This window comes from Amphibalanus amphitrite, unplaced genomic scaffold (genome assembly GCF_019059575.1).
Source record: "Amphibalanus amphitrite isolate SeventyFive unplaced genomic scaffold, NRLGWU_Aamphi_draft 000165F_arrow, whole genome shotgun sequence".
Classification (NCBI taxonomy): Eukaryota; Metazoa; Arthropoda; class Thecostraca; order Balanomorpha; family Balanidae; genus Amphibalanus; species Amphibalanus amphitrite.
In genome coordinates, this window is record NW_024881660.1 from 101347 (window position 1) to 128594 (window position 27248).

The 27248-nt window shown below is 50.3% G+C and overlaps 1 protein-coding gene across 4 annotated transcripts in view; it reads left to right on the top strand.

Moving 5' to 3' along the window:
• Window positions 1–27248, top strand: part of LOC122383503 (2-oxoglutarate dehydrogenase, mitochondrial-like) — a 53775-nt gene that overhangs the window by 14823 nt on the left and 11704 nt on the right. For 2 of the 4 annotated variants that reach the window (XM_043370007.1, XM_043370009.1), the window contains exons 4-13: window positions 61–175; window positions 909–1049; window positions 1679–1812; window positions 2327–2427; window positions 2703–2882; window positions 4447–4575; window positions 6398–6577; window positions 22194–22346; window positions 23091–23093; window positions 24321–24434. In XM_043370007.1, coding sequence (XP_043225942.1) covers window positions 61–175; window positions 909–1049; window positions 1679–1812; window positions 2327–2427; window positions 2703–2882; window positions 4447–4575; window positions 6398–6577; window positions 22194–22346; window positions 23091–23093; window positions 24321–24434 — 1250 coding nt within the window. The remainder of the gene's footprint in view (window positions 1–60; window positions 176–908; window positions 1050–1678; window positions 1813–2326; window positions 2428–2702; window positions 2883–4446; window positions 4576–6397; window positions 6578–22193; window positions 22347–23090; window positions 23094–24320; window positions 24435–27248) is intronic. The other 2 variants (XM_043370008.1, XM_043370010.1) reach the window with 1 other exon arrangement.

Consider the following 27248-nt stretch of genomic DNA (forward strand, 5'->3'; position numbering starts at 1 on the left):
TGACCACTGGCCTCTGACCTGACCTCTGACCTCTGACCTCTGACCTCTGACCTTCCACAGATGAGCAGGACATGGACACGGTCTTCCAGCTGCCGTCCTCCACCTTTATCGGCGGCCGCGAGAAGGCGCTGCCGCTCCGCGAGATCGTCAACCGGCTGGAGCAGGCCTACTGCAGGTGGGTTCCCCCTCTCCGTCAACCCCTCCCCTGTACTGGAACAGGCTCACTGCAGGGGTTTCTAGGTCCCCTCCCCCACTGGAGCAGGCCATCTGCAGGTGGGTCAGCTGCCGCGACCTCTCCCCTGTCCCTGGCCCTTCCTCCTTGGAGCAGGTAGGTAATTCAGCTCCCCCCCCCCCCCCGACCTGTCCCCTGTCCCTGTCCCTGTCCTCCACTGGAGCAGGCCTACTGCAGGTGGGTCAGCTGCCCCCGACCTGTCGTTCCCTGTCCCTGTCCCTTCCTCCTTTGGAGCAGGCCTACTGCAGGTGGGTTCCCGGGTCCTCTCCTCTGCTGGAGCAGGCCTGCTGCAAATTAGGTGACTCCGTCCCTTCCTGACCCATGTCTCCTGAATCCCGTGCCCTGTCTCCTGCCTCTCCCACTGGAGCAGGCCCACTACAGGTGACAGAAGCGTGGACTTGGTGCATAAGCCGGTCAGAGGCGCGGGAATTTTGACCTTCGACACGGCTGAAGTACGACGGCTATTGAACGTGTAAAATGCGCCTCAAAGACGTTAAGCTCTAGTGTTTTGAAATAGTACACTTCATACCAGATGACCTGGGCTTATTTGACTCGTTATAACAGTATTCCTTCTTGTCCGTCGAGTCATATTCTGACTGGCTTTTCAGAACGTCCAGGTTCGCTGCGGTCGGACGGAGCGCGTCGATCCCATCTCACCACGCTGCCCTTATTATAGGAGTATCGGCGTGGAGTACATGTACATCAACGACCTGGAGCAGTGCAACTGGATCCGTCAGAAGATCGAGAGTCCGGGCATCATGCAGTTCACCAACGACGAGAAGCGACTGATCCTGGCCCGCGTCGCCCGCGCCACTGGGTAAATAGGGGAGGAAGGGGGAAGGGGAAACGACTGAACCTGGCCCGCGTGGCCCGTGCCACCGGGTAAATAAGAGAGAGAGGGAGAGAAGGGCAGGAAGTGGAGAGTCGACTGAATATCCTGCAATCACTTATCATTGTTGCCGATCTCATCACACTTTACCTGTAGTTTACTCGCGCTTCCTCCTGTATTTCTGTGCTGCCTGTGCGCACTGTGCTGTACCCCCTACCGATCGCTGAATCGCCCGGCAGCGTCTGCTCAGCCTGTGGACGTGTCCAGTGTACCCGCCCTCCTCTCCGTGGTGGACTGGAGTCGCTCCTGGCTGGAGACCGACCTCTCCCCGCCGCTGACTGACCTCCCCTCTGTCCCCCTCCCTGGGCAGGCTGGAGTCGTTCAGGCTGCAGACTGATCCCCCCGTCTGCAGTCTGGAGCCGTTCCTGGCTGGAGACCGACCTCCCCCGCTGCTGACTGACCCCCCCCCCCCCCCCGTCTGCAGTCTGGAGTCGTTCAGGCTTCCTCCCCCCGCTGCTGACTGACCCCCCCCCCCCCCCCCGTCTGCAGTCTGGAGTCGTTCAGGCTCCCTCCCCCTCCCCCCGCTGCTGACTGACCCCCTCCCCCTCCCTCGGCAGGCTGGAGTCGTTCCTGGCCCGCAAGTTCTCCTCGGAGAAGCGGTTCGGCCTGGAGGGTGGTGAGGTGCTCATCCCGGCCATGAAACACATCATCGACGTCAGCTCAGCAATGGGAGTCGAGTCCTTCGTCATGGGTGAGTCAATCGAGTCCAGTCGAGTCGTTCGTCATGGGTGAGTCCGGAGTTGAGTCCGGAGTCGAGTCGTTCGTCATGGGTGAGTCCGGAGTCGTCCTTCGTCATGGGTGAGTACGGAGTCGTCCTTCGTCATGGGTGAGTAGGGCGTCGAGTTGGGAGTCCATCCCTCGTCATGGGTGAGATGTTGAGATGCTGTCGTCATGGTTGAGATGGCCCGTCATGCTCTGTGCTGGTCGGGCTGTCGGTATCTGCAATGTGTGCTCATATGATTTGCCGATCGTTCTTGAAGTTGATTTTATCCATCTCAGTCCGGTGACGTATTTCAGGCATTTATATCCCGAAAAGTCTCAGCTTTCGGTCCGTTCTGTCTCAAGTATACCGCCCCTATGTGTCAGTCATTTCTCTCCCATTACGTCTCTGACTCTCTTTTCTGTCCCTATCCGTTGTGTCTTAGGTTTGTTTCGCCGTTATGTCCCAGCTGTCTGTCTCATCTGTGCCTCTCTGTATGTCTCAGGTATGCCCCACCGCGGCCGTCTGAACGTACTGGCCAACGTGTGCCGGAAGCCTCTGGAGCAGATATTCGCCCAGTTTGCCGCGCTCGAGGTCGCCGACGAGGTAATGTAGGCTGCAGTCTGTACTGGTGTCACCATATGCCGCATCTCAGTGAAATAAAGCCGCCTACCGGTGCTCGAAACACATATTTATCATCCGCAGTTTTAGACAGTAGCTTATGATTGTACCCATATCTGACTATTGTGTGTGTCAGCTTAGCTGATTGGCCGTCTAACCTGACGTGCTGACCTAGTTCACGTTCTGGTGACCTTTGATAAGTCCACCGTCCGCGGACCTGGCTCTGGGGGTCTGACCCCCTTGTGACGTCATTTTCTCAGGGCTCCGGTGACGTCAAATACCACCTGGGCACGTACATCGAGCGTCTGAACCGAGTCACCAACAAGAACGTGCGCCTGGCCATTGTGGCCAACCCCAGCCACCTGGAGGCCGTCGACCCCGTGGTGCAGGGCAAGGTCAAGGCCGAGCAGTTTTACCGCGGCGACTCGGACGGCAACAAGGTCAGAGAATATGCCGAGGGCAGGGGAGGGACAGGGGCAGGGGCAGATAATATACCTAGGTACATGGGGAGGGAAGGAGGGCCATGGGACGGGTACAAGGTCAAGGCCGAGCAGTTCTACCGCGGCGACTCGGACGGAAACAAGGTCAGAGAATGTACCTGCAGGGGGAGGGACAGGGGCAGGGAATATACCTAGGTACGGCTGTTGCGAGATTAAGCGGTAGGTTTTGCACTTTTACATTTCCGGTTATATCTCAGAAACTAATCGATCTACTATGAAGCCATTTTACACGATCATGGCCGGCTTGTAACCCAACAAGTCGCTCGCATCTTCAACACTTAAAAGCTTAAGACTACGAAGATATAGCCTGAAGTACACTAAATTTTCTAGGTGCAAAACCTACCGCTAAAACCCGCGAGACCTGTACATGGGGAGGGAAGGAGGGGCCAGGGGACGAGTACAAGGTCAGAGAATGTACCGATAGCAGGGGGAGGGGGAGGCCGGCAGGGGCAGAGAATGTACCTAGGTACATGGGGAGGGAAGGAGGGGCCAGTGGACGGGTACAAGACCAGGGCCGAGCAGTTCCACCGCGGCGGCTCGGACGGCAACAAGGTCAGATACAGGGTTGGAGACGGAAACGGGGTCAGACGCCGGGCAGAGAGGGAGGGAGAAGAAGAGTGGCGGGGAGAGGTCACAGATGACTGGGAGAGGCGGGAAGGGTGGTGGGTGGCGATAGAAGGCGGGAGCCGGCTGGGCAAGACAGCCGTCATGGACAAGCATGCATATATTTGATGATTCTGATTTCTGTGCCGACTATCGGATTTTCATCATCAATAATCCGATCTTTTATTTGAATTAAGTTAGCGTAGATCTGTGTGATATGATTCCGCCGCCTTACCGAAGTTAATCAGCTTGCGTCAATATTTCACTACCCCTCATGGAAGCCCTGCATACGAGTGTTTTCTCTGCGGTCGGCCGCTGTGTGCCGCTGTCATGGTGAGCTCAGAGACGCCGCCCGGCCCAGCCACACCCTCGCTGAGCTGGGCGCTGCTCCGCTGAGGCTGACCCCGTCTCCCCTCTGCAGGCGATGTCGATCCCGCTGCACGGAGACGCGGCGTGCCCCGGACCGTACTGACCCCTGCCGGGAGGCTCTGACCCCCCCCCCCTCTCCCCCGTCTCCCTCCACAGGCGATGTTGATCCTGTTGCACGGAGACGCGGCGTACCCCGGTACTCACCCCTGCCGGGAGGCTCTGACCCCCCCGCCCCGTCTCCCCTCTACAGGCGATGTTGATCCTACTGCACGGAGACGCGGCGTGCCCCGGTACTGACCCCTGCCGGGAGGTTCTGACCCCCCCCCCCTCGTGCCCATCATCAGGCGATGTCGATCCTACTGCACGGAGACGCGGCGTGCCCCGGTACTGACCCCTGCCGGGTGGTTCTGAGTTCTGACCCCCCTCCCCGTCTCCCCTCTGCAGGCGATGTCGATCTTGCTGCACGGAGACGCGGCGTACCCCGGTACAGACCCTGCCGGGTGGTTCTGACCCTCCCCCTCTCCCTCTACAGGCGATGTCGATTCTGCTGCACGGAGACGCGGCCTTCTCTGGACAGGGAGTCGTCTACGAGACCTTCCACTTGTCCGACCTGCCGGCCTACACCACACACGGAACGATACACATCGTGGTCAACAATCAGGTATGTACGAATATAGGGACACCGTCACACTAACACCTACTGACACATACTGGTACTGACACCGACTGACACTGACACCTTCTGACCACTGACACCTACCTGACCTGCCGGCCTACACCACCTACGGAACGATACACATCGTGGTCAACAACCATGTACCGATATACTGACACTGACAAGTTTTACGCTGACACCTTCTGACATCTACTGACACGCTGATATAAACCTGCACAGCGTCCTGTGTGGATCACAGCATCGTTCTCGTATCGTGACCACATTGCTGCGTGCTTAACAGACACACTACTACGCATCCATAACGGGGCTCAGTCATACGCAGCCACAAGCTGCTTGTGGGTCGGTGTCGACCGGACTGGGCAGTCGCAGACATGAACAGAACAATGCTGCTGGGTTATCTAATTATCTGACAGCTGGCGTCATTTGCGACAGAAAAGTTTGTTTGTTTTGTTGGGTTAGGCCTTTTCGGTCTGACAAGACCATTTCAGAGCCGGGAGGATGATAGAATATAGGGGGAGACATTGGTCTGGGCAGGCACCCTAGTGAGTCGCCGGGGCTGAGCCCGTCCAGAGGACAGGCCACCCAGCTCCAAGGCACTCACTGCACCCGGCTACGGGGTGCGCTCCCGCGGGAGCAGCGGTGCCGCTCCCTCGGGAGCAGCCCGCATGAGATAAAGTTGCCTGTCCAGCCCGGAAGGGGGTTGCGGCGTGGAGGAGAAGGATTTCAGTATCCTGAGGATCAGGGATGCGGAGCCGTGGAAATTTCAGACGGCTCCGGCTCCGGCTCCGGCTCCGGAGAAAAAATCGGCTCCGGCTCCGGCTCCGGCTCCGGTTGAAATGTTATGGCGGCTCCGGCTCCGGCTCCGGCTCCGAGTAAAATGGTCCGGCTCCGGCGGCTCCGGCTCCGGCGGCTCCGGCTCCGACTCAGTACATCCCCTATGCAATCAATTAAATACGGGTGGAATAAAAATTGGATGGGTTATACGCGTTACTCTTTGCCATGACCGGCTCATCGCGTCCCCGCGCAAACGCACCTCGGAGAGAACTGGCAGAACAAAGGACTAGGAAGCGATGGCATTGGAAACGCAGTCGCCGCGAATCGGAGTTCACTGAACCATCGTAAGCTGACACCCGTCTCGGCTGCATTGGGGGGGGGAGGGGGGAAGAGACGGTGCTGGGAGTCGCAATCCACTGCACTGGCTTCAAAACAATGGCCGTCACCTGATGACCGGTCCTCATGTTCTGGGGATGCAGTAGACGTGGGGGGGGGAGGGGGAGGAGCAGACAGGAAGTTGATTGCTTACTGTGGGATACTGGGGATATTCGGCTTTTTCATTCACTTGATGGCCCATGACGTACCTACTTATCATATGTTGTACTGCCTTGTACTGTCAAACCGAACTAGGTCAATTATTTTTTTTCCTCTTCAAAAAATAAAAAGGAGCCGGAGTCGCCCCCTTTTTTGGCGGCTCCGGCTCCGGCTCCGGCTCCGGGCTATATTGTTTCACGGCTCCGGCTCCGGCTCCGGCTCCGGGCAAAATATGCCGGCTCCGGCGGCTCCGGCTCCGACTCCGGCTCCGGCTCCGCATCCCTGCTGAGGATAGAAGCACGGAACGGTGATCACACACAGAAAAGTCACCTTCTGTTCTTGGCAGTCACTTAGTCTGTTGACCTCTGAGCCACATTCCCTCTTTCAGACCGGTCTCAAGACGGACCGGCGCCTCACGCGCTCCTCGCCCTACTGTGACCTCTCTGACCTCTGGCCCGTGACCTATCTGACCTCTCTGACCTGTGACCTCTCCCCACAGATCGGCTTCACGACGGACCCGCGCCTCACCCGCTCGTCTCCCTACTGCACGGACGTGGCGCGCGTGGTGAACGCGCCCATTTTCCACGTGAACGGCGACGACCCGGAGGCCGTGATGCACGTGTGTCAGATCGCCGCGGAGTGGCGCAACACCTTCCACAAGGACGTCGTCATCGACATCGTGAGTCGCAACGGCGGCACTATCGAACGGCTAGGCGGAGGGGGAGCGGGGAACTGGGGGAGGTCGTTTATATTTTGTGTCCTATGTAATTGCTACTGGATGCCATCCTATATAATTGCCACTGGATGTCCCGAAAAAAGCAATGGTGCTAAAAAATCAAGTCTTTTTTATGTGCAAGAGAACTCCATGTTATGAGTCGTGTTTTGAGTCGTAAAAGTATGGTAACGAATTGGTATCATTTTTGTGTAAAATCCCGCGGACTTTGTTTCGATTGCCCTTTATCAATGAATTTAGCAAGCTGCATAATTCACAGTAAGTCATTGTGTTCTCCGATACGTTCCTCTCGGCCACTATGGAGCTCAGCTGACTGGTCCATGGTGGGGAGCAGTGTTCGCCACGGGCCGGGCCAGCCCAACGGGCCATGGGCCGGGCTGGGCTACGGGCTGGGCCGGGCCCCCAAATATCATTAGTTAACGGGCTATGGACGGGCCGGGCCAAAAGCTTTGTGCAGTGCACTATGGGTTTTGCGACTAATGTCAATTTAAGAAAATTTGGAAACTGATGCAAACAAAACCCACTGGGAAAATACAAAACCTAAACCAAATTTAAGCAATGTGAAAGAAAACCTACTTGATATTGAATTTTGGGAATCTTGAGAATTATCCAATATCACATCATGTCACACATAGGAGGGTTTTCATAAAAATTCCGCAACCAAAAAGATCAGAGAATCTCTAGCATCATTAGTTGTAATAAAAGTTAAAATGTAGTCATCAGAATAACTTACTTAGCACTACAACTCCAAAAACTAAGAAGCCACTCAACAATGATGGGCTACAGGGCTACATTAAGTTTAACACTTATATATGGCGATAGTGAGACAATTCCAACACAGTCTTTTTTCCTTCACCGACGGCTTTTTAACAAACAGAACCTTAAAACTAGGATACTCACAAAACACACTGTAAGTAACGAGGAACTCTACAGAGTATTTCGCGATGAAAGCTTCTTTAAATGTCCATAAATTTGTCAAAATAAATCACAACAAACCAGCCCCTTCTCAACAAAATATGCAATCATGGCGGCGGCGCTATGTTTATGTGGCGGCATCTAGGTAGTATACACAACAGTATATCAAATAAATACGTTTTTTAAGTAAGTATCAAGGTGAAAAACAAAATTAAACAAATAAAAAATAAAACTTTAATCACGAAGTCTGAAAACTCGATGTAACGGAAGTTAGCAGGGATTCAGCAGGGGTTCAGCAGGGATTCAGCAGGGATCGACGGCCCCTACGATTTCGCTGAATTTTGGTGGAGAGGTGCAGAATGGTGTCCTCTATCGAAAATCCTAGTGCCAAAATGCGGGGAATCCATCAGGGGGGCCACAAATCCCAAAAAACAGTATGCCCTCAGGGCACAATCGACGAACTTTGAAAACCCTACTTCTAGCCGTCCAAACAGCTAAAAATGCACGTCATTCGAAAGAGGACAAAATTTTACGTACAACGGTACCAAATTTAGGGGGCTAGCGCCCCCCTGAACCGAACAAAACAGCTTCAAATATATGGGCCCGGGAGTATGCCCTCGGGGCATAAATAAACGTTTTCAACAATTTCAGGCCTATAACCTCGACAAAATCCAGCAATATGCACATCATTGAAAAGAGCGTAATTTCCCAAACAAAAAACCCAAGTAACATTTTTCGATGGGGCCCACCTGGGGCCCACGGGACCCAATTGAAATTTGGGGCCCAATGGGGCGGCCCCTACGATTTTCTTCAAAATTTGCACAGACACTCTCCTGGGCTCCCTCTTCAATCTGGCTGAAGAAACCTACCGGGGAATCCAAAGGAAGGGGCCCAAAGAGGGCCCCAAAGAGGCCCTTTCTAAGTATTGCCCCTAATTTCGCGACCAACCCCGGCAATATGCACATCATTGGAAAGAGCGTAATTTCCCAAACAAAAAACCCAAGTAACATTTTTCGATGGGGCCCACCTGGGGCCCACGGGACCCAATTGAAATTTGGGGCCCAATGGGGCGGCCCCTACGATTTTCTTCAAAATTTGCACAGACACTCTCCTGGGCCCCCTCTTCAATCTGGCTGAAGAAACCTACCGGGGAATCCAAAGGAAGGGGCCCAAAGAGGGCCCCAAAGAGGCCCTTTCTAAGTATTGCCCCAAATTTCGCGACCAACCCCGGCAATATGCACATCATTGGAAAGAGCGTAATTTCCCAAACAAAAAACCCAAGTAACATTTTTCGATGGGGCCCACCTGGGGCCCACGGGACCCAATTGAAATTTGGGGCCCAATGGGGCGGCCCCTACGATTTTCTTCAAAATTTGCACAGACACTCTCCTGGGCCCCTTCTTCAATCTGGCTGAAGAAACCTACCGGGGAATCCAAAGGAAGGGGCCCAAAGAGGCCCTTTCTAAGCATTGCCCCTAATTTCGCGACCAACCCCGGCAATATGCACATCATTGGAAACAGCGTAATTTCCCAAACAAAAAACCCAAGTAACATTTTTCGATGGGGCCCAATGGGGCGGCCCCTACGATTTTCTTCAAAATTTGCACAGACACTCTCCTGGGCCCCCTCTTCAATCTGGCTGAAGAAACCTACCGGGGAATCCAAAGGAAGGGGCCCAAAGAGGGCCCCAAAGAGGCCCTTTCTAAGTATTGCCCCTAATTTCGCGACTAACCCCGGCAATATGCACATCATTTGAAAGAGCGTAATTTCCCAAACAAAAAACCCAAGTAACATTTTTCGATGGGGCCCACCTGGGGCCCACGGGACCCAATTGAAATTTGGGGCCCAATGGGGCGGCCCCTACGATTTTCTTCAAAATTTGCACAGACACTCTCCTGGGCTCCCTCTTCAATCTGGCTGAAGAAACCTACCGGGGAATCTAAAGGAAGGGGCCCAAAGAGGGCCCCAAAGAGGCCCTTTCTAAGTATTGCCCCTAATTTCGCGACCAACCCCGGCAATATGCACATCATTGGAAAGAGCGTAATTTCCTCTTTCCAATAATGTGCATATTGCCGGGGTTGGTCGCGAAATTAGGGGCAATACTTAGAAAGTGCCTCTTTGGGGCCCTCTTTTGGCCCCTTCCTTTGGATTCCCCGGTAGGTTTCTTCAGCCAGATTGAAGAGGGGGCCCAGGAGAGTGTCTGTGCAAATTTTGAAGAAAATCGTAGGGGCCGCCCCATTGGGCCCCAAATTTCAATTGGGTCCCGTGGGCCCCAGGTGGGCCCCATCGAAAAATGGTACTTGGGTTTTTTGTTTGGGAAATTACGCTCTTTCCAATGATGTGCATATTGCCGGGGTTGGTCGCGAAATTAGGGGCAATACTTAGAAAGGGCCTCTTTGGGGCCCTCTTTGGGCCCCTTCCTTTGGATTCCCCGGTAGGTTTCTTCAGCCAGATTGAAGAGGGGGCCCAGGAGAGTGTCTGTGCAAATTTTGAAGAAAATCGTAGGGGCCGCCCCATTGGGCCCCAAATTTCAATTGGGTCCCGTGGGCCCCAGGTGGGCCCCATCGAAAAATGTTACTTGGGTTTTTTGTTTGGGAAATTACGCTCTTTCCAATGATGTGCATATTGCCGGGGTTGGTCGCGAAATTAGGGGCAATACTTAGAAAGGGCCTCTTTGGGGCCCTCTTTGGGCCCCTTCCTTTGGATTCCCCGGTAGGTTTCTTCAGCCAGATTGAAGAGGGGGCCCAGGAGAGTGTCTGTGCAAATTTTGAAGAAAATCGTAGGGGCCGCCCCATTGGGCCCCAAATTTCAATTGGGTCCCGTGGGCCCCATGTGGGCCCAATCGAAAAATATTACTTGGGTTTTTTGTTAAGGAAATTACGCTCTTTCCAATGATGTGCATATTGCCGGGGTTGGTCGCGAAATTAGGGGCAATACTTAGAAAGGGCCTCTTTGGGGCCCTCTTTGGGCCCCTTCCTTTGGATTCCCCGGTAGGTTTCTTCAGCCAGATTGAAGAGGGGGCCCAGGAGAGTGTCTGTGCAAATTTTGAAGAAAATCGTAGGGGCCGCCCCATTGGGCCCCAAATTTCAATTGGGTCCCGTGGGCCCCAGGTGGGCCCCATCGAAAAATGTTACTTGGGTTTTTTGTTTGGGAAATTACGCTCTTTCCAATGATGTGCATATTGCCGGGGTTGGTCGCGAAATTAGGGGCAATACTTAGAAAGGGCCTCTTTGGGGCCCTCTTTGGGCCCCTTCCTTTGGATTCCCCGGTAGGTTTCTTCAGCCAGATTGAAGAGAGGGCCCAGGAGAGTGTCTGTGCAAATTTTGAAGAAAATCGTAGGGGCCGCCCCATTGGGCCCCAAATTTCAATTGGGTCTCGTGGGCCCCAGGTGGGCCCCATCGAGAAATGTTACTTGGGTTTTTTGTTTGGGAAATTACGCTCTTTCCAATGATGTGCATATTGCCGGGGTTGGTCGCGAAATTAGGGGCAATACTTAGAAAGGGCCTCTTTGGGGCCCTCTTTGGGCCCCTTCCTTTGGATTCCCCGGTAGGTTTCTTCAGCCAGATTGAAGAGGGGGCCCAGGAGAGTGTCTGTGCAAATTTTGAAGAAAATCGTAGGGGCCGCCCCATTGGGCCCCAAATTTCAATTGGGTCCCGTGGGCCCCAGGTGGGCCCCATCGAAAAATGTTACTTGGGTTTTTTGTTTGGGAAATTACGCTCTTTCCAATGATGTGCATATTGCTGGATTTTGTTGATGTTATAGGCCTGAAATTGTTGAAAACGTTTATTTATGCCCCGAGGGCATACTCCCGGGCCCATATATTTGAAGCTGTTTTGTTCGGTTCAGGGGGGCGCTAGCCCCCTAAATTTGGTACCGTTGTACGTAAAATTTTGTCCTCTTTCGAATGACGTGCATTTTTAGCTGTTTGGACGGCTAGAAGTAGGGTTTTCAAAGTTCGTCGATTGTGCCCTGAGGGCATACTGTTTTTTGGGATTTGTGGCCCCCCTGATGGATTCCCCGCATTTTGGCACTAGGATTTTCGATAGAGGACACCATTCTGCACCTCTCTACCAAAATTCAGCGAAATCGTAGGGGCCGTCGATCCCTGCTGAATCCCTGCTGAACCCCTGCTGATTCCCTGCTAACTTCCGTTACATGAAAACTCGAACGTAAAACAAAACAAAAACTTGATCATATATGTTTTATTATACAATTGGTCAAAATCGCTACCTGCCGCAGCTGCGACAATCAAGAAATGTTCGCTCATTTTCGATTGATGATGATGATGCGTGAAAGTCGCAAAAGTACCCAATGACATTTCAAGCTTACCATGTTTTCTGCTTACGCTGCTAGCGATATCCATATCTTGAAAAGAGCCTAACATAAAATAGCAAGGAAAGTAATGTAACGGAAGTTGGCACAGATTCAGCACAGATTCAGCACAGCACAGATTCGGTAGGGGGAAAAAAGGCCCCGGTAGAGGGAAACCTTTATGACCCGTTTTTTCCTAGAAATGACGTCACAAAGAGGTAAAAATGGGTTTCAATCGAAAGCTCTCGTTTACCCAGACACAGTCCTGCAGGAAAATTTCACTTTTTCCCCATAGGAAAGTTTGTACGGGAAAATCAAAATTTTGGGTCAATGGGGGGTCCCCCCCCCGATTTCGTTCAAAATCGGCACACAGGTGCCCCATCACCAGCCGAGAAATTTTCCCCAAAACGGTCCCCGTTGCATTGACGTTAAAGGCCCGTAAAGCCCCCTAGACTCGTAAAATATCCGTAAAATCGCCTTTGTACGGACAAAAAAGTGGTGCTATGGTAAAAATGGGTATCAATCGAAAGCTCTCGTTTACCCAGACACAGTCCTGCAGGAATATTCCACTTTTTCCCCATAGGAAAATTTGTACGGGAAAATCAAAATTTTGGGTCAATGGGGGGTCCCCCCGATTTCGTTCAAAATCGGCACACAGGTGCCCCACCACCAGCCGAGAAACTTTCCCCAAAACGGTCCCCGTTGCATTGACGTTTAAGGCCCGTAAAGCCCCCTAGACTCGTAAAATATCCGTAAAATCGCCTTTGTACGGACAAAAAAGTGGTGCTATGGTAAAAATGGGTATCAATCGAAAGCTCTCGTTTACCCAGACACAGTCCTGCAGGAAAATTCCACTTTTTCCCCATAGGAAAGTTTGTACGGGAAATTCAAAATTTTGGGTCAATGGAGGGTCCCCCCCGATTTCGTTCAAAATCGGCACACAGGTGCCCCACTACCAGCCGAGAAACTTTCCCCAAAACGGTCCCCGTTGCATTGACGTTTAAGGCCCGTAAAGCCCCCTAGACTCGTAAAATATCCGTAAAATCGCCTTTGTACGGACAAAAAAGTGGTGCTATGGTAAAAATGGGTATCAATCGAAAGCTCTCGTTTACCCAGACACAGTCCTGCAGGAAAATTCCACTTTTTCCCCATAGGAAAGTTTGTACGGGAAAATCAAAATTTTGGGTCAATGGGGGGTCCCCCCCGATTTCGTTCAAAATCGGCACACAGGTGCCCCACCACCAGCCGAGAAACTTTCCCCAAAACGGTCCCCGTTGCATTGACGTTTAAGGCCCGTAAAGCCCCCTAGACTCGTAAAATATCCGTAAAATCGCCTTTGTACGGACAAAAAAGTGGTGCTATGGTAAAAATGGGTATCAATCGAAAGCTCTCGTTTACCCAGACACAGTCCTGCAGGAAAATTCCACTTTTTCTCCATAGGAAAGTTTGTACGGGAAAATCAAAATTTTGGGTCAATGGGGGTCCCCCCCGATTTCGTTCAAAATCGGCACACAGGTGCCCCACCACCAGCCGAGAAACTTTCCCCAAAACGGTCCCCGTTGCATTGACGTTTAAGGCCCGTAAAGCCCCCTAGACTCGTAAAATATCCGTAAAATCGCCTTTGTACGGACAAAAAAGTGGTGCTGTGGTAAAAATGGGTATCAATCGAAAGCTCTCGTTTACCCAGACACAGTCCTGCAGGAAAATTCCACTTTTTCTCCATAGGAAAGTTTGTACGGGAAAATCAAAATTTTGGGTCAATGGGGGGTCCCCCCCCGATTTCGTTCAAAATCGGCACACAGGTGCCCCACCACCAGCCGAGAAACTTTCCCCAAAACGGTCCCCGTTGCATTGACGTTTAAGGCCCGTAAAGCCCCCTAGACTCGTAAAATATCCGTATAATCGCCTTTGTACGGACAAAAAAGTGGTGCTGTGGTAAAAATGGGTATCAATCGAAAGCTCTCGTTTACCCAGACACAGTCCTGCAGGAAAATTCCACTTTTTCCCCATAGGAAAGTTTGTACGGGAAAATCAAAATTTTGGGTCAATGGGGGGTCCCCCCCGATTTCGTTCAAAATCGGCACACAGGTGCCCCACCACCAGCCGAGAAACTTTCCCCAAAACGGTCCCCGTTGCATTGACGTTTAAGGCCCGTAAAGCCCCCTAGACTCGTAAAATATCCGTAAAATCGCCTTTGTTCGGACAAAAAAGTGGTGCTGTGGTAAAAATGGGTATCAATCGAAAGCTCTCGTTTACCCAGACACAGTCCTGCAGGAAAATTCCACTTTTTCCCCATAGGAAAGTTTGTACGGGAAAATCAAAATTTTGGGTCAATGGGGGGTCCCCCCGATTTCGTTCAAAATCGGCACACAGGTGCCCCACCACCAGCCGAGAAACTTTCCCTAAAACGGTCCCCGTTGCATTGACGTTTAAGGCCCGTAAAGCCCCCTAGACTCGTAAAATATCCGTAAAATCGCCTTTGTACGGACATAAAAGTGGTGCTATGGTAAAAATGGGTATCAATCGAAAGCTCTCGTTTACCCAGACACAGTCCTGCAGGAAAATTCCAGTTTTTCCCCATAGGAAAGTTTGTACGGGAAAATCAAAATTTTGGGTCAATAGGGGGTCCCCCCCCGATTTCGTTCAAAATCGGCACACAGGTGCCCCATCACCAGCCGAGAAACTTTCTCCAAAACGGTCCCCGTTGCATTGACGTTAAAGGCCCGTAAAGCCCCCTAGACTCGTAAAATATCCGTAAAATCGCCTTTGTACGGACAAAAAATTGGTGCTATGGTAAAAATGGGTATCAATCGAAAGCTCTCGTTTACCCAGACACAGTCCTGCAGGAAAATTCCACTTTTTCCCCATAGGAAAGTTTGTACGGGAAAATCAAAATTTTGGGTCAATGGGGGGTCCCCCCGATTTCGTTCAAAATCGGCACACAGGTGCCCCACCACCAGCCGAGAAACTTTCCCCAAAACGGTCCCCGTTGCATTGACGTTTAAGGCCCGTAAAGCCCCCTAGACTCGTAAAATATCCGTAAAATCGCCTTTGTACGGACAAAAAAGTGGTGCTATTGTAAAAATGGGTATCAATCGAAAGCTCTCGTTTACCCAGACACAGTCCTGCAGGAAAATTCCACTTTTTCCCCATAGGAAAGTTTGTACGGGAAAATCAAAATTTTGGGTCAATGGGGGGTCCCCCCCGATTTCGTTCAAAATCGGCACACAGGTGCCCCACCACCAGCCGAGAAACTTTCTCCAAAACGGTCCCCGTTGCATTGACGTTTAAGGCCCGTAAAGCCCCCTAAACTCGTAAAATATCCGTAAAATCGCCTTTGTACGGACAAAAAAGTGGTGCTATGGTAAAAATGGGTATCAATCGAAAGCTCTCGTTTACCCAGACACAGTCCTGCAGGAAAATTCCAGTTTTTCCCCATAGGAAAGTTTGTACGGGAAATTCAAAATTTTGGGTCAATGGAGGGTCCCCCCCGATTTCGTTCAAAATCGGCACACAGGTGCCCCACTACCAGCCGAGAAACTTTCCCCAAAACGGTCCCCGTTGCATTGACGTTTAAGGCCCGTAAAGCCCCCTAGACTCGTAAAATATCCGTAAAATCCTTAAAATAAATCCGTAAAATATCGGCACCTGTGTGCCGATTTTGAACGAAATCGGGGGGGGGACCCTCCATTGACCCAAAATTTTGAATTTCCCGTACAAACTTTCCTATGGGGAAAAAGTGGAATTTTCCTGCAGGACTGTGTCTGGGTAAACGAGAGCTTTCGATTGATACCCATTTTTACCATAGCACCACTTTTTTGTTCGTACAAAGGCGATTTTACGGATATTTTACGAGTCTAGGGGGCTTTACGGGCCTTAAACTTCAATGCAACGGGGACCGTTTTGGGGAAAGTTTCTCGGCTGGTGGTGGGGCACCTGTGTGCCGATTTTGAACGAAATCGGGGGGGACCCCCCATTGACCCAAAATTTTGATTTTCCCGTACAAACTTTCCTATGGGGAAAAAGTGGAATTTTCCTGCAGGACTGTGTCTGGGTAAACGAGAGCTTTCGATTGATACCCATTTTTACCACAGCACCCCTTTTTTGTCCGTACAAAGGCGATTTACGGATATTTTACGAGTCTAGGGGGCTTTACGGGCCTTAAACGTCAATGCAACGGGGACCGTTTTTGGGAAAGTTTCTCGGCTGGTGGTGGGGCACCTGTGTGCCGATTTTGAACGAAATCGGGGGGGACCCCCCATTGACCCAAAATTTTGATTTTCCCGTACAAACTTTCCTATGGAGAAAAAGTGGAATTTTCCTGCAGGACTGTGTCTGGGTAAACGAGAGCTTTCGATTGATACCCATTTTTACCACAGCACCACTTTTTTGTCCGTACAAAGGCGATTTTACGGATATTTTACGAGTCTAGGGGGCTTTACGGGCCTTAAACGTCAATGCAACGGGGACCGTTTTAGGGGAAAGTTTCTCGGCTGGTGGTGGGGCACCTGTGTGCCGATTTTGAACGAAATCGGGGGGGACCCCCCATTGACCCAAAATTTTGATTTTCCCGTACAAACTTTCCTATGGGGAAAAAGTGGAATTTTCCTGCAGGACTGTGTCTGGGTAAACGAGAGCTTTCGATTGATACCCATTTTTACCATAGCACCACTTTTTTGTCCGTACAAAGGCGATTTTACGGATATTTTACGAGTCTAGGGGGCTTTACGGGCCTTAAACGTCAATGCAGCGGGGACCGTTTTGGGGAAAGTTTCTCGGCTGGTGGTGGGGCACCTGTGTGCCGATTTTGAACGAAATCGGGGGGGACCCCCCATTGACCCAAAATTTTGATTTTCCCGTACAAACTTTCCTATGGGGAAAAAGTTGAATTTTCCTGCAGGACTGTGTCTGGGTAAACGAGAGCTTTCGATTGATACCCATTTTTATCATAGCACCACTTTTTTGTCCGTACAAAGGCGATTTTACGGATATTTTACGAGTCTAGGGGGCTTTACGGGCCTTAAACGTCAATGCAACGGGGACCATTTTGGGGAAAGTTTCTCGGCTGGTGGTGGGGCACCTGTGTGCCGATTTTGAACGAAATCGGGGGGGACCCCCTATTGACCCCAAATTTTGATTTTCCCGTACAAACTTTCCTATGGGGAAAAAGTTGAATTTTCCTGCAGGACTGTGTCTGGGTAAACGAGAGCTTTCGATTGATACCCATTTTTACCATAGCACCACTTTTTTGTCCGTACAAAGGCGATTTTACGGATATTTTACGAGTCTAAGGGGCTTTACGGGCCTTAAACGTGAATGCAACGGGGACCGTTTTGGGGAAAGTTTCTCGGCTGGTGGTGGGGCACCTGTGTGCCGATTTTGAACGAAATCGGGGGGGACCCCCCATTGACCCAAAATTTTGATTTTCCCGTACAAACTTTCCTATGGGGAAAAAGTGGAATTTTCCTGCAGGACTGTGTCTGGGTAAACGAGAGCTTTCGATTGATACCCATTTTTACCATAGCACCACTTTTATGTCCGTACAAAGGCGATTTTACGGATATTTTACGAGTCTAGGGGGCTTTACGGGCCTTAAACGTCAATGCAACGGGGACCGTTTTAGGGAAAGTTTCTCGGCTGGTAGTGGGGCACCTGTGTGCCGATTTTGAACGAAATCGGGGGGGGGACCCTCCATTGACCCAAAATTTTGAATTTCCCGTACAAACTTTCCTATGGGGAAAAAGTGGAATTTTCCTGCAGGACTGTGTCTGGGTAAACGAGAGCTTTCGATTGATACCCATTTTTACCACAGCACCACTTTTTTGTCCGTACAAAGGCGATTTTACGGATATTTTACGAGTCTAGGGGGCTTTACGGGCCTTAAACGTCAATGCAACGGGGACCGTTTTGGGGAAAGTTTCTCGGCTGGTGGTGGGGCACCTGTGTGCCGATTTTGAACGAAATCGGGGGGGACCCCCATTGACCCAAAATTTTGATTTTCCCGTACAAACTTTCCTATGGGGAAAAAGTGGAATTTTCCTGCAGGACTGTGTCTGGGTAAACGAGAGCTTTCGATTGATACCCATTTTTACCACAGCACCACTTTTTTGTCCGTACAAAGGCGATTATACGGATATTTTACGAGTCTAGGGGGCTTTACGGGCCTTAAACGTCAATGCAACGGGGACCGTTTTAGGGAAAGTTTCTCGGCTGGTGGTGGGGCACCTGTGTGCCGATTTTGAACGAAATCGGGGGGGACCCCCCATTGACCCAAAATTTTGATTTTCCCGTACAAACTTTCCTATGGAGAAAAAGTGGAATTTTCCTGCAGGACTGTGTCTGGGTAAACGAGAGCTTTCGATTGATACCCATTTTTACCACAGCACCACTTTTGTCCGTACAAAGGCGATTTTACGGATATTTTACGAGTCTAGGGGGCTTTACGGGCCTTAAACGTCAATGCAACGGGGACCGTTTTGGGGAAAGTTTCTCGGCTGGTGGTGGGGCACCTGTGTGCCGATTTTGAACGAAATCGGGGGGGACCCCCCATTGACCCAAAATTTTGATTTTCCCGTACAAACTTTCCTATGGAGAAAAAGTGGAATTTTCCTGCAGGACTGTGTCTGGGTAAACGAGAGCTTTCGATTGATACCCATTTTTACCATAGCACCACTTTTTTGTCCGTACGAAGGCGATTTTACGGATATTTTACGAGTCTAGGGGGCTTTACGGGCCTTAAACGTCAATGCAACGGGGACCGTTTTGGGGAAAGTTTCTCGGCTGGTGGTGGGGCACCTGTGTGCCGATTTTGAACGAAATCGGGGGGGACCCCCCATTGACCCAAAATTTTGATTTTCCCGTACAAACTTTCCTATGGGAGAAAAAGTGGAATTTTCCTGCAGGACTGTGTCTGGGTAAACGAGAGCTTTCGATTGATACCCATTTTTACCATAGCACCACTTTTTTGTCCGTACGAAGGCGATTTTACGGATATTTTACGAGTCTAGGGGGCTTTACGGGCCTTAAACGTCAATGCAACGGGGACCGTTTTGGGGAAAGTTTCTCGGCTGGTGGTGGGGCACCTGTGTGCCGATTTTGAACGAAATCGGGGGGGGACCCCCCATTGACCCAAAATTTTGATTTTCCCGTACAAACTTTCCTATGGGGAAAAAGTGGAATTTTCCTGCAGGACTGTGTCTGGGTAAACGAGAGCTTTCGATTGATACCCATTTTTACCACAGCACCACTTTTTTGTCCGTACAAAGGCGATTATACGGATATTTTACGAGTCTAGGGGGCTTTACGGGCCTTAAACGTCAATGCAACGGGGACCGTTTTGGGGAAAGTTTCTCGGCTGGTGTTGGGGCACCTGTGTGCCGATTTTGAACGAAATCGGGGGGGACCCCCCATGGACCCAAAATTTTGATTTTCCCGTACAAACTTTCCTATGGAGAAAAAGTGGAATTTTCCTGCAGGACTGTGTCTGGGTAAACGAGAGCTTTCGATTGATACCCATTTTTACCACAGCACCACTTTTTTAGTCCGTACAAAGGCGATTTTACGGATATTTTACGAGTCTAGGGGGCTTTACGGGCCTTAAACGTCAATGCAACGGGGACCGTTTTGGGGAAAGTTTCTCGGCTGGTGGTGGGGCACCTGTGTGCCGATTTTGAACGAAATCGGGGGGGACCCCCCATTGACCCAAAATTTTGATTTTCCCGTACAAACTTTCCTATGGGGAAAAAGTGGAATTTTCCTGCAGGACTGTGTCTGGGTAAACGAGAGCTTTCGATTGATACCCATTTTTACCATAGCACCACTTCTTTGTCCGTACAAAGGCGATTTTACGGATATTTTACGAGTCTAGGGGGCTTTACGGGCCTTAAACGTCAATGCAACGGGGACCGTTTTGGGGAAAGTTTCTCGGCTGGTGGTGGGGCACCTGTGTGCCGATTTTGAACGAAATCGGGGGGGGGACCCCCATTGACCCAAAATTGTGATTTTCCCGTACAATCTTTCCTATGGGGAAAAAGTGGAATTTTCCTGCAGGACTGTGTCTGGGTAAACGAGAGCTTTCGATTGATACCCATTTTTACCACTAGCACCACTTTTTTGTCCGTACAAAGGCGATTATACGGATATTTTACGAGTCTAGGGGGCTTTACGGGCCTTAAACGTCAATGCAACGGGGACCGTTTTGGGGAAAGTTTCTCGGCTGGTGTTGGGGCACCTGTGTGCCGATTTTGAACGAAATCGGGGGGGGACCCCCCATGGACCAAAAATTTTGATTTTCCCGTACAAACTTTCCTATGGAGAAAAAGTGGAATTTTCCTGCAGGACTGTGTCTGGGTAAACGAGAGCTTTCGATTGATACCCATTTTTACCACAGCACCACTTTTTTGTCCGTACAAAGGCGATTTTACGGATATTTTACGAGTCTAGGGGGCTTTACGGGCCTTAAACGTCAATGCAACGGGGACCGTTTTGGGGAAAGTTTCTCGGCTGGTGGTGGGGCACCTGTGTGCCGATTTTGAACGAAATCGGGGGGGACCCCCCATTGACCCAAAATTTGATTTTCCCGTACAAACTTTCCTATGGGGAAAAAGTGGAATTTTCCTGCAGGACTGTGTCTGGGTAAACGAGAGCTTTCGATTGATACCCATTTTTACCATAGCACCACTTCTTTGTCCGTACAAAGGCGATTTTACGGATATTTTACGAGTCTAGGGGGCTTTACGGGCCTTAAACGTCAATGCAACGGGACCGTTTTGGGGAAAGTTTCTCGGCTGGTGGTGGGGCACCTGTGTGCCGATTTTGAACGAAATCGGGGGGACCCCCCATTGACCCAAAATTTTGATTTTCCCGTACAAACTTTCCTATGGGGAAAAAGTGGAATTTTCCTGCAGGACTGTGTCTGGGTAAACGAGAGCTTTCGATTGATACCCATTTTTACCATAGCACCACTTTTTTGTCCGTACAAAGGCGATTTTACGGATATTTTACGAGTCTAGGGGGCTTTACGGGCCTTAAACGTCAATGCAACGGGGACCGTTTTGGGGAATGTTTCTCGGCTGGTGGTGGGGCACCTGTGTGCCGATTTTGAACGAAATCGGGGGGGACCCCCCCATTGACCCAAAATTTTGATTTTCCCGTACAAGCTTTCCTATGGGAAAAAGTGAAATTTTCCTGCAGGACTGTGTCTGGGTAAACGAGAGCTTTCGATTGATACCCATTTTTACCTCTTTGTGACGTCATTTCTAGGGGAAAACGGGTCATAAAGGTTTCCCTCTACCGGGGCCTTTTTTCCCCCTACCGAATCTGTGCTGTGCTGAATCTGTGCTGAATCTGTGCCAACTTCCGTTACATAGGAAAGTAGCAGATTGTTGTCCACAGAGATTCGGTTGACACGTGGGCATGAATCGAGAATAGATAAGATCAGTTTTGCTGATAAATGGATGGATTTTCTCTTTTTTTGGAAGACAGTGCTAAAGTTAGTGTCACCTATTTTGTATGCTTTCTCAGGCTTTTGATATTGCAGCATCTATGGAGTGAATTTAACAGCAAGGTCAATCCCAGACAGATTCATCAATTCCCATAAGTCAAGCTTTTTTCTGCTGGTAAGTGCTGGGAAGTATAGAGTATGTGGCAAATACTTCCTTCAAGTATGCATTAGAGTCACCAATTATGAATGATAATGTTCACACACATCAGCTTGCAAGATAACTTTACTCATAGAATGTAGTTAATATAATCATGTAAACTTTTTATAGGTGTGTACTCATGACCTAATTGACTGAGGTGCTTGCTGTTACTGTTAAAATTTGTGCCATAGGTGCTTGAAATGATTATATTCATTGAAAAGAAGGGAGTCATGATTGCCATGTTAATATTCATGCAATTTGAATTGTTCTCAAAATAGTGTAATCAATCATGCTTATTATAGCAATAGACTAAGACAATAACTAGATTGCTATTTTTGACGGGCCGGGCCGGGCTGGGCTTGGAATATTTGCCAAGAACGGGCTACGGGCTGGGCCGGGCTCTGAACCCATGGGCCCGGGCCGGGCTGGGCTGGGGATTTTGGGGCCCGTGGCGAACACTGGTGGGGAGTCATCGCCCGTTTCCACCCTGCTCTATGACCGTGCCCCGCGCGCCGTCCCGTACAGGTGTCGCGGGCGTATCCTGTAACCCCCCAGATATCTCTCCTCACCTCTGTCGCTGTCGTACTCACCTCTGTCGCACCCCCTGCCGTACAGGTGTCGTACCGTCGTAACACTAACTCCCCCTGCCGTACAGGTGTCGTACCGCCGTGACACTAACTCCCCCTGCCGTACAGGTGTCGTACCGCCGTAACGGTCACAACGAGATTGACGAGCCGATGTTCACCCATCCGTTCATGTACAACAAGATCAAAAAGATGCCCAACCTTACCGACAAGTACTCCAAGAAACTTATCGACGAGGGCACCGTCAACGCCGACGAAGTCAAGGTCAGTGACATTCGCACGAAGGCAGAGGTCACGGGTAACACCCAGAGAGTGTATAGGCCAGCACAGGGAGATCATAGGGGTCACAGGGGGTCGTGGGGTAGGGGTCAGGGTCACTGCCAAGTAAGATATTTCTGATGGGTGGCGGCAATAAGGGGTCGCATGCACTGGCAGCCTGTCAAACCGTTTCGGTAACCACTATTTTAATCAGCTCCGTTTCGGGAGTGTTGCCGGCTGATGTGTCGCTTGGCTGGTAGTGCTAGCCTGTCCCGTTATCGTCTGTGGTAGCCACAGCATGAACAGAGGGTGCTGCTTAGCTGTTATTTCAATGTAGCATTTGAGTGTGAATGATGTTTGCAAAAAATGTTGTACGTGAAATGAAGATATGCATGTTTGTAGTTTTTGCGTAGTTCTATAGCATTTACAACTGGTAGTGGTACGACTGCTCCTCGTTGAAGCATCCAACTGATGTACGCCGTCCCACCCGTGTTCCGTTCACGGGGTGCCCACTTCCCCTGCTACTTCCTACTTCCCCTGATAGGACAGGTCCCTCCTTCCCCTCATATCCCGTCTGACGCCCCGCTCCGGGCGGGCGGGTGCTGAGTAGCCGGCCATGTCACGCTCCCGTAGCTATGTTGTTGACGCGCCGCCCCTGTCCCGCTCGCACCTGGCCAACTGACGCCGGGCCGAGCGGCTCGGCCCCCATCCCGCTCGCACCTGGCCAACTGACGCCGGGCCGTGTTGCAGCGGGTAAGGCGGACGCTGAGCGACTGGTATCAGTAAGGCGGCTCGGTGTGGGCTTTCGGCTGCTTCTGGAGCGTGTGTCACCACTGCCGCTGTTTGTGTGGGCTCATCGCCCGGCCGACCCCGTTCCATTAACGCGGCTCTGTGGGGGCTCGATGCTGCTTCCCGGTGATGTTTGACCAGTGACCACTGCCCCTGTGTGTGGGTTCACGACGCGGCCCCGTCTCAGTCAGGCGGCTCTGTGTGGGCTCGCGGCCCGGCAGGCCCCGTCTAATGCGGCCCTGTGGGGGCTCTGGGCTGCTTCCTGAACGTGTGTGACCGTTACCTCTCTGTGTGCCACTGTTCTGTACCGCCCGGTCTGGGGGACGGCTGTGGTGGTGTCTTTCTATCTCTCTGTTTCTCCGTCTCTAAAAACTGATGTGGCGTTGTCGCAGTCTGATGACATGTGCCGGAAAGATGGAGGAATGTAGTACAGGTGTGTGGTAGAGGTGGCAAAATGTGGACCCGAGGACCCGGTCCAAAGAACCAGTCTGGACCCATATGGGTCCAGACCGGTTCCTGGAAATTTTCTGACGGGTCCAACCGGGTCCTTCCATAAACTATACATCTTGCATACTACACATTATTGCAAAATATGAAGTGAAGGAAGTGAATGTTACTTTGCACACAGTAGTTCATGAGTATTCCCAGTGGGAAATAGGCTGTTTTACATGATGCAACTAATGATACTTACAAGTAGTTTGTATAAATTGACGTTTGGGGAACGGGTCCAACTGGTTCCGATTCCAACTAAGACCGGGTCCGACTGGTTCCAGAAATGTCCAGCCGGGTCTGGTTCGAGTCTGGTTCCCAAAATTTTCATCTTTTGCCACCTCTAGTGTGTGGTACAAACTTCCTCTCTCACGCCTGGCTCTGACGACCCATGCTGACTACTAACTGAACACCGACTGGTGGTTCCTTTGATATGTGAGAGATCAGATACAAACTACCGACTCCCTATTTGCCCAGCATCGCGGAGGCGCTCCTAGGAAACTCCCTTATCCATGATCGGTTTTGTTCATTGTTTCGTAATTAGTGTGTAAATATTACTTTTCTGCTTACCGTTTCTCCCACTCCTCGATATTGTATTAGTTGCTAATCCGTTTGACTCCCACCGTTCCGGGCTGACTGGCTGGTGGCTCCTGCACCGTTTCAGGACGTCCTCGACTGACGTGTTCGCTGATCCCGTTTCAGGACGTGATCGACCGGTACGAGAAGATCTGCGAGGAGGCGCTGGAGGCATCCAAGAAGGAGACGCAGATCTACAACAAGCACTGGATCGACTCGCCCTGGTCCGGATTCTTCGAGGTCAGTCCAGCATATTAGTACATAGTGCCTGGCGGACGGCGGCTCGAATCCCGCCGCAAATTACAAAGACAAGGACAAGTCTTTGCATTTTTCGTGGTTTGTAGATAAAGCGGGACCGATGTAGTTAAGAAAAAACCTAAACTGCTTTTGTGACTATTCTTTGATAAATACCTAGGATGCGTAACGCTGTGACTGTAGGGTTGGAAATCCAGTTTATTTTCATTTTGAATTAAGAATTAGGTTTTCTGACTGGAAGACGTACGGAGCGGCGACGTGGTGGTCCTGGGGCCCACCACAGGACCTTACAGAGCTGCTCGGCTACGCCTCGCCAGTGCACTATGTTTTAACTCTGGACCAAAACTGGCCAGGGCTCATAACTAAGAAACTATATGAGATACAGACGTGTTTTTGGGCTCAAACGAAACGTTGGAGACTAACGATCATTTAAAGTGCAAAATGTGTCGGATCAGATGCTTATGTACTTGTTAATGACGTCACACGTGTCACGAAACATATAAAAATATTGTCATGTTCTAGCTATGAATGCACGAACATTTAGGTATCTATAAATTTAGAATAATCGCAAGTTTTAGCAAGGCTCCTCGACGAGGCAAGTCAAGTTTGAGGACATGACCTTGTTAATTAGCGTTGATGACCTCAGGTGACCTTGAATGTTCTTATAGTTATAAGACTTATTCATATAGGACCTACAATCTTTAAATTTATTTCCAAAACATTTTTAAACGTATGTTTTGATATCAATTTGATGTTAACCCGGTCTCCACTTTAGTAAGTCCAGAGTCTTGTATGTTTTACGTCACATGACGTCAGGGGCGGATCCAGATTATCCGTTTGGGGAGGGCAAATGTTTCCGACTCATTCGGCGACCCCGACCCACCGCCGCGCCGGTGACTTTACAAAGCTTCACTACGTCTGCAATCTGCATGCGTGTAGTTCAGAAATTTCCATCTGTTATCATCATACCGACCTAAATCATGAGCAGCGAGCGGTCAGCTCCATCCCTCAGAATGGTTGTGACGGAAAGACCTGCTTTTCGTCCAGATAGGCATTGACGCCGTATTATGTTTATCATCACCAAAAGCTTTGGGAGCGGAAAAGGATAGTCTTGCCCACACGACTCAGCTATGGGGAGGGCAAATACCCACTATGCCTCTCACTGGATCCGCCATTGCATGACGTGAAATGGTAGAATGTATCCCAAAACTTCTTACCAATTCCTATTGTATGGTGCGTTATTGTAACATGCAACGTGCACGTAAAAGCACTTCATTGCCATACTAACTGACGCTTACTGCAGCAAACGGATACTTTTTCATAAATGTGGACAGCACTAATGATACCATACCACCTACGTCGAACGTATTAATACTGACTGAAGAGGCCGATGGTAACCCTGCCGATCATCGTGATCAGCGATGCGTGCTGTGGCCGGTCTCATACAGTCACTTTCCAGTTCACAGTCCCATCGCAAACTGGGCACAATGAATATTTTATTGCGCTCCATCAGGTACTAAGATATGTTTATAAACTATCAAGCAAGCATGTGTAGCGACCATACAGCTCCAGAGCCCATCTATGAATTTCCTGCAATAGCCATGGAGTGGAAAGTTCCTGTTATAGACCTATAGGTACTATTTACACCGATAATGCTGTTGATATTTAAGAAATGTATACCTATTTCATAGGAATGCTAGCAGTTTTTGAATGAACAACTGTCATTCACCGACATTGTCCGGTCTCCGGTTCCGGAGACCCTTTGTTTTCTTCTCGCGACACATGAAAATGCAACTGGCACGTGTCGTGGGGGGTCGTGCCGTCAGCTGATAACGCCCCAGGGTACGGCAGGTCGCACACAGGTCGGCGACCTTCCATTGGCCACCAACTCGTCACAATAGACGAGAGAATGAACGAGGAGTACTAGCATTTTCCCTTAACGCACGCTAGAGCCCGTCCCATGGCTCAGCAGGAACAGACATGACTCATTCAAAAAAGTGTTCACCCCCAACACCGGCGCACTCAGGCGCAGCTGAAATTTTGAGGACATGTAGACAACTCCTTGACCTACAGTGTGGTGGTAGTCTGAGACCGTACACTAGCGTACAATTTTTTGTAGCTCTAAAAGAACATTTACATTTTTCAAAAAAGTGTGCCAATGTAAGGGCTAACCAAAATTAATAAATGTAACACCTATATGCATTATAATTATATAAATTATGACTCATTACAAAGCCAAAAGGTCGCGCTATCGTTTGGTACCCAAATTATATAGTTTTGTCAATCCAAAGCTCGAAGATGTTGACGTGAAGCAAAGCGACTGTTTCTGCGTTTGTTCGCCGAAGTTTAGCTGTTGAGAGTTGTCTGACTTTGTTGTACATTTTCAACCTTTTTAAAAGTAAAGAGAATAAAAGCTTCCGTCGTTATAGATGCTCTGATCATTTTTGAACACGATAGTGGCCAAATGGAAACGTTTAAAAATAGTCGATATTTCGCGTCCTGGCCAGTTTTTGGCCAGAGTTAAAACACGGTGCAGTGGGGTGGAGGGAGCAACAACAACCTCTGGTGACGTCCTATCCCCTCACACAGGGCAAGGACCCGCTGAAGATGTCCGACACGGGGGTGAAGGAGGAGACACTGTGCTTGTGTCTGTCTGTAACTGTGTTTGTTTGTGTCTGTCTGTTACCCGTGTTTGTCTGTGTTTGTATGTCTCTCAGGGTAAGGACCCTCTGAAGATGTCCGACACGGGCGTCAAGGAGGAGACGCTGTGTCTGTGTCTGACTGTGGCCTGTGTTTGTG